At 34.7% G+C, this 12,019-nt stretch overlaps 1 protein-coding gene across 1 annotated transcript; it reads right to left on the bottom strand.

Annotated features, from left to right (window-relative positions):
* Nucleotides 1-2,036: 2,036 nt before the first annotated feature.
* ZNF569 (zinc finger protein 569) lies at nt 2,037-11,526 on the bottom strand. Its single transcript, XM_086690940.1, has 3 exons — nt 10,999-11,526; nt 10,591-10,686; nt 2,037-5,152 (listed from the first exon to the last, which is right to left on the bottom strand). The coding sequence occupies exons 1-3, from the start codon at nt 11,195-11,197 to the stop codon at nt 3,327-3,329; spliced, it is 2,121 nt and encodes a 706-aa protein (XP_086547066.1). The 5' UTR covers nt 11,198-11,526; the 3' UTR covers nt 2,037-3,326.
* Nucleotides 11,527-12,019: the final 493 nt, after the last annotated feature.

Genomic DNA, 12,019 nt, shown 5'->3' with positions numbered 1-12,019 from the left:
GAAATGAAAACATACTCAGACAAAGGATAACTAAGATAGTCTTTTTGTTGCCAGGAGACCTATACTAAAAGAGTGGCTGACGGAAATTCTTTCAGCAGAAATGATGGAGTATAGAACATCTGGAATGAGGATAGAACAGAAACAGTAAAGATATGGGTACATTTAATAGAATACCTTTCTCCTGTGGTTTCCTAAATTATGCTAGATGGTTAAAGCAAAAAATGGTTAACACTGTCTCATATAGTTCTTATGGTATATAGCGGAAATACCTGGTACAATTATATAATAATAAAGGGGGAAAACAAAGAATCTTAGTTGAGATAAGGTTTTGAACTGGTTGAATGACAGTAGATTGTGGAAGTTATATATGTATGATGTTAATACCTAGAACAACTACTAAAAAATCCATAGAGATACACTCAAGAACTCTAAAGTAGAATTCTAAAAAAATATGCTGAAGTAACCCACAGTAAGGCATGAAAAGTGACAGAAGAACAAAATAGAACAAAACAACCAAATGACAGATGAATGTTCATAGCAGGTTTTTGTAATTACCCAAAGCTGGAAATGCAAATGTCTTTCAAAGGCTTGATGGTTAGAGAAACCATGGTATATTGATACCATGGAAAACTACTTGAGAAATTTTAAAACCAGAAAAATTTTACCTGTAATAACTGGGATTTATCTCAGGGCATCAGGTTGAATAAAAAACACCAATCTCAAAGGTTATATAGTGTAGGTTCCATTTATAAAACACTCTTGATATTAAACAGTATATTATAGAATATAATAATCTTGAGATTATATATTAGTGCTTGCCAAAGGTAAGGAGTGGGAAGCACAGAGGGGAAAAGGGTTATGGGTGTGACTACAAAGGGACAGAACAAGGAATATTTGTGGTGTCAGAAGTTCTGTATGTTGATTGTGGTGGCAGAGAAAAAATTGGAGTGGTAGTTAGGAGATAAAATTGTATAGAACTACATTAACACACACAAGCGCATGCAAAACCAGTGAAATCTACTAACGTACAGATTGTGCCACTGTTAAATTTGATATTGCACTGTAGTTATGCAAGATTTAACATTAGGGAAAATCGGACATAGGGCACACAAGCTAAACAGTACTATAGGGTATTGTTTCTGCAACTTCCTATAAACCTGTATTTCTAAATAAAAACATCTTTTGAAAGTCCCAGTAGAAAACAAATAGACAAAATATATGAATGAGCTATTCACATTTGAGTTCCACATATATTTGAAAGGTCTGAATATATAACATTTTAGATGTGGTACAAGAAGAGCTTTCACACCCACTGGGCACGTACGTCACACATATAAAATCACCAGCATGTGCATGACCATTTAAGGATTCAGAAACCAAACAAAGCTTTGTTGGGATATGCGAAAATTCCCTCTGGTCTGATGCAGGCATCTATCCTTGGCTTGCTTGACATGTCAGAACATTATTCACATTTTACAGTAGGTATGAATGGCCCCTACTCAATCTGAAACCAAGCCAAATATAGGTTTTGGTTTTTTTTCCCCAAGTGGAGAGCTAGTTATTCCAACAATTAACTATTTCTTTAGTTTCTTCACTGCCTTCAGCTAAGGAAGAATTTGTGTTTGAAATAAACAATTTTAAAATTGGCATCAATACACACACACACACACTGAATCAACATTGTGAGGAGAGGGTAAGCAAAGTGTCATCTTAATTCAGGTTTTGTTTGTGTATCAGTAAAGAGAATTTCCTACAAATTTTAGTTTTGACCATAAAGAATCCATTTTCAAGTTGTTTCTATAGGTCGTGTGCCATTTTGGTTCTTATTTTAGAGAAATTAGGAAAATAAGGAAAGGCAAAAAAGAATACAAAAATAGCAACATAATCTTGACAACCTGATTTGTTACCACCATTATATTTGCTTTCCTTTTTATTAAAGAAACGTTACAGGTAAATATAACAATTCCATCTAAACCCCTCCCATTTCCTGAAAGGCAACCAATGTCATATGTGGATTTATGACCAATACACAGTACTGTTCTTTGCATTATTTTATTAAACTTATACAAATGTTACATCTTCTCATTGTACATTTTGCTTTTTCCTCTCAATATTATATATTGTGATCTACGTAACTATATGTCACATTTATACCTTCTAAATATTGTATTCTATCATAGCAATAATTACGTGGTATTAATTTATCATTCTACTGAGAATTTATGTCCAATTTAGTGTAATACAAACCACAATGCAGTGAACAGAGATGTGTATCTCGTGCCTCTGTATGTGTGCCTCCGAAGCCAATACACCAAAAGAGAAATGACAGCTTCATATTTATGTGTTCTTAGAGTAATCCTTTTACTCTAAAATAATAAATCTATTTTACTTTCATCATAGTTTTAGAATTTTGCTTTTTATATTCTGGTCTTCAATCTATCTGGAGTTTATTTTTGTATATGGTATAGAGAGCTATCATTTTTTGTTCATATGAATCTTCCATTTATTGAATAGGCCATTCTTTCTCCAGTGACTTCAGTAGCACTATCATACACAAAATTTCCATATCTCCTTTCTCCAATCCTTGTATCTGCTAATTTACTTAACAACACATTTAGACACCAGCTTTAAATAAAAGTACGTGATGCTATCTAGTAGACTGTGCCTTCTCTTTTTTCACTGTTGTCTCTGCTATTTGTGGTCCTTCGTATTCCTATGTAAAACTTTAAATCAGTTTGCGAAATTCTTAAAATATAATTAGCGAAAACTTTGAGTGGAAATACCTTAGAGATGAGAGAATTTTTGTTTTTAAAAATGTCACCTTTTTCAGACAATGTTATTTTTCTCAAAATTTCAGGTGTTATTTTGTGCCCTTGAAAATGTTTTATAACTTTATATGTATATATGTGTGCCTGGTAATTCACTGTTGTGTTTATCCTTAGACATTTTATATCAACATATTTTTGAATCAAATATTTCTTGTGTAAGAGGTTATTTTTATAGCTTCTCTTTTCCGCCAATCTTCTTACTTAACACATTGGCTAGGAGCTCAGTTGTAATATTGATATGCTGATAGTAGATATCTTGTTTCACATTTTAATAAGAATGCTGAATAAATATCTTCAGATATCTGTGAAGGTTTTTGATGTTCAGCTTTTTTGTTTCACAATTTGTCACCTTGGTAAAAATACTCCTTGTTTCATAAATGTGTGACTTCTTCAAAAAGGCTTTCCACAGTCATAGTTTTCTGTTCTAGAACTGATTATGTGAAAGGAGATGCTAATTCTTTCTAAAGGCTTTTCCATATTCACAATATTCATAGTGTTCTACTGAGTATGAATTCTCTGGTGTCTAACAAGGTGTGACTTTTGGCTGAAAGCCTTACCACACTCATAACAATGATAAGGCTTCTCACCTGTATGTTTTCTCATATGAAGTGTAAGAGATGAGATTTGAGAGAAGGCTTTTCCACATTTACTACAGTCAAAGGGCTTCTCACCTGTATGACCTCGTATATGTATAGTAAGGGATGAGCTTTGGGAGAAGGCTTTTCCACATTTATTACATTCATAGGGTTTCTCACCTGTATGGCCTCTCATGTGCACAATAAGAGAAGTTCTTTGAGAGAAAGCTTTTCCACATTCATTACATACATAGGGCTTCTCACCAGTATGACTCCTCATATGTAAGTTGAGCAATGAGCACTGAGAGAAGGCTTTCCCACACTTATCACATTCATAAGGCTTTTCTCCTGTGTGACTTCTCAGATGAAGAGTAAGGGATGCAATTTGAGAAAAGGCTTTACCACATTCATTACAGTCATAAGGTTTCTCTCCAGTGTGAACTTTCTGATGTGTAATAAAGTTTTGCTTTTGGCTGAAGGCTTTACCACATTCATTACATTCATAGGGTTTCTCTCCAGAATGAATTTTTTCATGTGCAATGAGATTTGATTTCTGGCTAAAGGCTTTGCCACATTCCTTACATATGTACGGTTTTTCTCCAGTGTGAATTCTCTGGTGTCTAACGAGATTTGACATTTGAATGAAAGCTTTCCCACATTCATTACATTCATAAGGTTTCTCTCTAGTATGAATCTTCTGGTGTGTAATGAAGTTTTTCTTGTGGCTGAAGGCTTTTCTACATTCCTTACACTCATAAGGTTTTTCACCAGTATGACTTCTCATATGTACAGTAAGGGCTGAACTTTGAGAGAAGGATTTTCCACATTCATTACATTCATAGGGTTTCTCACCCGTATGAATTCTTACATGTATAATAAGCATGGAAAATTGAGAGAAAGCTTTTCCACATTTATCACATTTATAAGGTTTTTCTCCTGTATGACTTCTCATGTGAAGAGCAAGGGATGCAATTCGAGGGAAGGCTTTACCACATTCATTACATGCATAAGGTTTCTCCCCAGTATGAACTTTCTGATGTGCAGTGAGGCTTTGCTTCTGACTGAATGCTTTCCCACACTCATTACATTCATAAGGTTTCTCTCCAGTATGAATTTTTTCATGATCAATGAGATTGGATTTCTGGCTGAAGGATTTCCCACATTCCTTACATGCATAGGGTTTCTCCCCAGTATGAATTCTTTGATGCCTAATGAGATTTGACATTTTAATGAAAGCTTTCCCACATTCATTACATTCATAAGACTGCTCCCTACTATGAGTTTTATGATGTTTAATGAGTTTTTCCTTGTGGCTGAAGGCTTTTCTACAGTTTTTACATTCATAGGGTTTCTCTCCAGTATGAATTCTGAGGTGTCTGATGAGGTCCAAAGTTTGACTGAATCCTTTCCCACAGTGATTACATTTAAAGGGGGTTACTACAAGATGGGATGGATTAATGACAAATGATTTCATAGGTTCATTATATTCAGAATGTTCCTTTCGTATAAAGATTCTATCACTATTATGACAGTCAAAATTATTATGTTCTAAACACTTTCCAAATAAGTCATATTCATAGAGATTGTGACTGGAAGGAAAAAAGTCCAAGTTAAGAGGAAATGCACTGGCAAATTTCTTATGACATTCAATGACTTTTTCTTCAGTCAGTGTTTTTGTGAATTTATCTTCAAATTGTGTCAAAAGTCTGTCCTGGATTTTCTGACGCTCATCAATTCCCCATACTTCTCCTAAAACAGATTGCAAATAAATATCACTTGAAATATTTTCCAGTATTGTAACGTGAAGAAAATTTCAGAAAATATGCTATTATGGGATTGATTCTTGGTTTAAGACGTAGTTTCCCATTATAAAGCAAATTCCAAGTGCATGTATCTCCTATTTCCTTAGCTTTAGGAAATTCCAGGAAAAATACGAGTGGAGGAAGATAGTTAGGAATACAAAATAGCTTTGATTGTGTTTAAAAATGGGATCTGAAACAAAACAGATAAACTGTTGCATAAATAAAAGGAAGAATGCAGATGTACAAATAAAGTTAGAAATGACACAGGAAAAAACAAAAATAGGAAGTTAAAAATCATAAAACTATTTTGCAGGACTCTATTAAAAAGATAACTTTATAAACTGCTTGACATAAGTAATTTTCTGGAAAATGCAAATTACCAAAACTGTACCTGTAAGAGGTAGAAACCTATATAAACCAACTTCCACAAAAGGAACAGAAAAATATAAAAAAGCAATCCCTCAAAAACAAAACAAATCAAAAGGTCCAGAGAGGTTCACATGGGCATTTGAACAAACATTTAGGGGACATTTGCTTTCATGCTCTGCAGAATGTTGTAAAAGAAAAAAAAAGGAGAATTCCCATTTTTGTGCATGTGAAACAAACATAACATTAACACCAAAATCTGACAAAGATGACAACCAAAAAAGCAAACTATATACCAATTTTACTTATGAATATCAATGTAAAAATTCTACCTAAAATATCAAAATGACCCAGAAGGAAAAAAAAGTGACCTAGAGCAAATTAAATATAAGATACATCATAACTGAGTAGGTTTTTTTCCAAGTACATATATATGTTTTGCTACTAGAAAAATCTGTTTCTAATCAGCAAAAGTAAAGGTCAAAAGTAAAAAATCAAGTAATCATTTCCAAAGGTATATTTAAAAGTTATAAAACTAAATTTTATATTTTCCAAGTACATATATATATGTTTTGTACATATATAAATTTTCCAAGTACATATATATGTTTTGCTACTAGAAAAATCTGTTTCTAATCAGCAAAAGTAAAGGTCAAAAGTAAAAAATCAAGTAATCATTTCCAAAGGTATATTTAAAAGTTATAAAACTAAATATCTATTTTCCATAAAGAAACCTTCAAAAAATGGGACTACTTATTTAACTTCAGAAAAAGTACAGTACAGCTTAAACACAGTACACTTAAATCACAATTTTTAATAAGAAAACCCCCCCCCTCCACAAAAAGGAAAATCCCAAAGTACTACATTAAAGTTAGTACTACCACCACTACAGTACTGGATAGTGCATTAACAGAAGAAGAAATCAGAGGTATAAAAACTTGGAAAGTATAAGATTAACATTTTGGTCAACAATAAAACAATTTACCTACAAAATCAAGAGTGAAAAATCATTATAAAATATAAAAACTTCATTATATTCACTATATATAGGAAATTAATATTTAGTTTCAATAACATTCATATGTACACAACTATTTAGAAAACATAAGAATCATAATCACAACAAAAAATATGAAAAATATGTGAACAAATTTAATAAGAAATGTTGCAAAATTACAGAAAACTAAAATGCACACACAGATGTGACCAAATGGAAAGGTGTTATGGGCTGAACTGAATGTACCACAAAAAAGATATGTTGAACTCCTAATGGCCATACCTCAGAATGTGAAGTTATTTGGAAAGAGGATCACTGCAGATGCAATTAGTTAAAATGAGGTCATTCTGGAGTTAGGGTGACTCAATCTACTATGACTGGTGTTCTTGCAAAAAAGGATTCAATGTGAAGAGACAGAAACACAGAACACCATGTGAAAATAAAGACACAGACTGGAGTTATGGTATCACAAGCCAAGGAATGTCTGGGGCTACTAGAAGCTGAAAGACACGAAGGAAGGGTCCTTCCACTACAGGCTTCAGATGGTGCATGGCCTGCCAACACCTCGATTTAGTATTTTTAAGCCTCCAGAACTGTGAGAATAAATTCCTCTTATTCTTTTTTTTTTAATTATTTTTTTTAATGTTTATTCATTCTTGAGAGACAGTGTGAGTGGGAGAGGGGCAGAGAGAGAGACACAGAATCTGAAGCAGTCTCCAGGGTCTGAGCTGTCAACACAGAGCCCAATGTGGGGCTCGAACTCGTGAACCACAAGATCCTGACCTGAGCAGAAGTCAGATGCTTAACCTGACTGAGTCACCCAGATGCCCCTAAATTCCTGTTATTCTAAGCCACCCAATTTGTTGTACTTTGTTATGGCAGCTCTAGGAAGCTAAGAATAAAGGCATTATCACATTGCTGGAAAAGAACATTCAATACCGAAAATAACACTTACTCACAAGCTAACCTAATTTCAATAAAAATGTTTGAAAATACAGGTAAGTAACAGCTCAAAGGAAAATGAAGATAGCGGTTGTCACCTTAGGAAATGTGTAAGAGAATAACTACTTTTCAATGTGTCCTTTTGTACTATAAGCACATATTATGTATTTTAAAAAGTAAATAAAGTTGTTCTGAATACTGCAGTAATAAAGTGAGAAAAAAAAGGGCAGGTTAAAATTGGATCAGAGAGCTGGAACATAAAACTGGAAGAGCCTACTTAGCATGACTGGATAAGGAATACATATGTACTGTGAGCAGAAGGGAAAACAAAGAGTGAAAAATTGAGCTTAAATATGGTAGAAGAAATACATGAATTTATCTCATCCCACTCCCAAGCACACCAATGTGAGATAAAGAAGGAAAAACATATCAACTAACAAAGACAAAGACCACTCTACCCTAAAGGAGATGGAGGATCTCTTAAGAAATGAAAGCAGAGTGGCGGTTGCATGGCTCAGTCAGGTTAAGCATCCAACTCTTCATTTAGGCTCAAGTTATGATCTCACTGTTGTGGGATCGAGCCAAGCCCTGTGTCAGGCTCCATGCTCAGCTTGGGATTCTCTCTCCCCCCTCCGCTGGCTCAGTGTCTCTCTCTCTCTCTCACACACACAAAATAAACAAACATTTAAAAGAGAAAAAAAAAAACGAAGCAGACATGCTGTAGAGTCAGGGACATGAGGCAGAGGAATACAGAGAAAAGGAACTGGCTCAGCATAGAGAGAATAAGTGCAAGTCTACGTACTGAAGGATTACATTCAGTTCCCTGTTGCTTCTTAGATCCGAGATGGGAAAATGGGAGATTTTTCTCTCTCTCTGCCAGACTGATAATAAAGGAAGGGAAAAATTACTGTGAAATTGTAAAGCAGGTAAAGTTAGAGAGTTGGTTGCAGATTACAAATGTAGAAAAGAAGGCAGAATACTAAGCTTTTGGGTCACTTCAGTTAGGGAAAAAAGAGCTTAATTAAGCAAAAGATTTTGAAGAAGGTACAATTAGGTTGCCAAAGTACTATCCCAACAGAAGTGAAAGGGCCAGAAAGATGTAGGGGAAAAAAAGCCAAAAACAAAATAAAGGAGAATTTCTAAAAATACAAAATACTGCTACTGAATTTTTTTTTTTTTTAAAGCCAATGAGTTAATAGGGAGCTGCAGAGAGAAGAGTAATTTCGAAGATATATCCGAAGTAATTACTGAGAAGGCCACATAGAGAAATAAGGAGGCAAAAAATAATAAAGGAAATGAAAAAAAAATATGGAGGAAAAAAGATCTAGCTTCTATCTTTAGGAGTCCCAGAATGAGAGTGTTGAGAAAATGAAGAAAAGCCAGTATCTGATGATGTTAGCTGAGGAATGTGCAGAATTAATGAGGACAAAACAGGAAAATACTGTGGTAATTTTATACCAACAGATTGGAAAATACAGATAAAATAAGTTGTTATACAGACTACCCTGGAACTTTAGTATATGGTAAACCTTTACAGATAGAGAACAAACTTAAATATTTATAGAAATTACATTGTTCAACTCTGTGAAAATTAACTTGAAAACCAGAATTAAGTAATTTTCTAGAACAATACAACCTATTATGTCAAAAACTAATGCCAAAAGAGACAAAACATCTGCGTAAAATTTATAAAGTAATAATGGAAAAAAGCCGTCAAAGCACTTTCCCTTGATAATCCAAAAGGTCCAAATGGGCAAACAAGTAAGATAAACCAAAACTTTAAGGGAGTTATACACCAGTGCTATTATAAGTATTCCAGAACAAGAAGAAAGGGTTCTAAATTCTATTTAGGAAACCAGTGTAAAATTGACTTCAAAGCCTGAAAAAGTTAGAACAATTATTTAAATTCATGGCAAATATGTGAGGATGAGTAATTGCTAAGCAATGTGTAAACATAATTCACACATACACATAAAAGGAAAAGATCACAGGATAATCTCCTGTAAAAAAGATTGTTATTTTAACTAAATGAATATTAAAGAAACTTAGGGTGGCAAAGAGTACTTCAAAGAGTAATGACCAACTGTGAAAAAATACTGGAACAACATACAACAAATAAAAGGCTAATCACATCAATATATTCATACAAATTAAGAATTCAACAGAAAAAAGGGCAAAAGACAAACCATTTATAAAGAAACCATTTTTAAGCATATGGAAACATCCTTGACAATACCATAATAAAGGAAATACAAATTTAAACTATAATAAATTGTTTTTCACCTATTAAATTGGCAAAAATTTTTTAAAATTCTAAGACTGTGTTGGCAGAAATTTTTGGTAGAAATAAAAATGTTTCCTTGGAGGGCAAAAAAAGACTTGGCAATATCTACCAAACTAGAAATATATGTATAAATGTATGTATGCATTGTCTACATGTGATGCATGTATATATAAGTATGTATGTATACATGTGTGTATAACAAATGTGTGCACAAATACATGACAAATGTAGCAGAAAATGGAAGCTAAGAGAAAAGTATCACAGACTTTAAAACTTATTGAGTAAAAGGGTTGTAGCCATTACTGAAGTATGAGAGCAAAAGCTAAAAATACACTGGGAAATGTGCCTATGAGTACAAAATATAATGCTATGGCATTTACAATGAAAGGAGAAGATAAAGTAGAAAGGGCTATGAACGTCAACAGTATCCGAACAACTACAATTCTGTGAATATCTGAATGCAAAGGGAAAGCATCCTATGTAATAAGGTGGGCAGAGACTGAAGATGCTAATAATAGAATGACTGTCAAAGTAAAGATGGAAATGAGTTAGGAAATATTGATATCTAGCACACAAGTAAAAAGGCCAACTGGTCCTTTAAGTTCTGAGGAAAGAAGAATGTTATCTAGAAAAGACATCTTAAATTAGTAAAGAATTCAGAAGTTCACAGAAATTATCTCTATTAAAGTCTACAATCTTTAAGAAAATATTTTTGAAGAATATTTCAGAGGGTCATGGATTAACCATTAAAGGGGCATGGCCCCTTCTCACCTGTCTGGTTCCCTCCCTGACTAACCTGGACAGTGTCTCCTTAACACTTCTTCCTCCACCACCCAAGGTTCTTCTTCTTGCTCCAACTTGAAAATCACATCAGGTTTGGTGAATGGACAGCCTGTCAAAGAGAAGTAACATAACGTTTGGGCACAAATACCAGGAACAAAAAAATCATTCATGAATTGAGGCTAGCCCAGACAAACCAGGCTTTCTGAAGGACAAGAAAAGTGTGGTTTTGGGGATGCTGCCTCTGAAACATAAGCAAGGATGACATTTTATTTTAAAAGCTGCAGCATGCACACTCATACGAGCACAGGCACCTAAAGGCCAAACTCACTCTAACATTTAAAGGTTCCACAAATTTCAGAAATTTGGAGAAAAAAAGGTACTTCACTCCCAGAATTTGAGTTATACAGGAAACTACCCTTACCCACTGTGATTAAGTTGTTGTAGTTTTCTAGCATCACATTCCGGTACAGGTTCCTTTGAGCAAGATCCAACTGTTGCCACTCTTCCTGGGTGAAGTCAATAGCCACATCTCTGAATGTCACTGTCCCCTGTAACAACATACTCCCACTCAACCTGAAGTCATCCATCTTAAATGATGTGGACAAAACAAATTGAACCATGTTCTCCCAGTATGCAAAGGTAAGACGTCATTTAAAAATTTTCCTGGTTTTGCTATTTTCTAAAAGAAAAAACATTAGCAACATTCTGTCAGTTTATGTTCATTCACAAAAAAATTTTTTTAATATTTTTGAAGGAGGGTGAGACAGAGTACGAGCAGGGGAGGGTCAGAGAGAGAGACAGGGAGGCAGAATCTGAAGCAGGCTCTAGGCTCTGAGTTGTCAGCACAGAGCCCAACCCAGGGCTCAAACTCACGAACTGCAAGATTATGACCTGAGCCAAAGTCGGACGCTTAACGAACTGAACCACCCAGGCACCCCAACAAGCACGTATCTTTTTTTTTTTTTTTTTTAATTTTTTTTTTTTCCAACGTTTATTTATTTTTGGGACAGAGAGAGACAGAGCATGAACGGGGGAGGGGCAGAGAGAGAGGGAGACACAGAATCGGAAACAGGCTCCAGGCTCTTAGCCATCAGCCCAGAGCCCGACGCGGGGCTCGAACTCACGGACCGCGAGATCGTGACCTGGCTGAAGTCGGACGCTTAACCGACTGCGCCACCCAGGCGCCCCCAACAAGCACGTATCTTTAATACCTACCATGGGTTAAAGAGATCCGGGGGACCAATTTATAACTGAGTATAGAAAATGGGGGAATATAAAACTTAACTGGTCTGGGAACTCACTGGATGCCTGTGACTCACTGAGGCAAGAGAAAATGAAAACTTGTTTGGATGGAAGCAGAAGCAGGGAGAGAATGGTATGCACAATTTGAAGTACAGTAGTAGCTGAAAGTATGGTTCATTAGGAGAAATCTAGAAAAATTA

The sequence above is a fragment of the Puma concolor genome, chromosome E2 (assembly GCF_028749965.1).
Source record: "Puma concolor isolate L17-30 chromosome E2, mPumCon1.1.hap2, whole genome shotgun sequence".
NCBI classification, from domain to species: Eukaryota; Metazoa; Chordata; class Mammalia; order Carnivora; family Felidae; genus Puma; species Puma concolor.
Note: the sequence above shows the minus strand (reverse complement) of the source record. Positions and strands in the feature narration are given on the sequence as shown.

What these genes read in the sequence shown, in the direction of transcription:
- ZNF569 (XM_086690940.1), bottom strand. Translation starts at nt 11,197, where the DNA reads ATGGTTCAATTTGTTTTGTCCACATCATTTAAGATGGATGACTTCAGG. An exon ending in CAACAACTTAATCACAGTGG is followed by an intron (nt 10,687 to 10,998) that starts GTAAGGGTAGTT and finishes TCTCTTTGACAG; the next exon opens with GCTGTCCATTCACCAAACCT. An exon ending in GTTAAGGAGACACTGTCCAG is followed by an intron (nt 5,153 to 10,590) that starts GTTAGTCAGGGA and finishes AATCTGTTTTAG; the next exon opens with GAGAAGTATGGGGAATTGAT.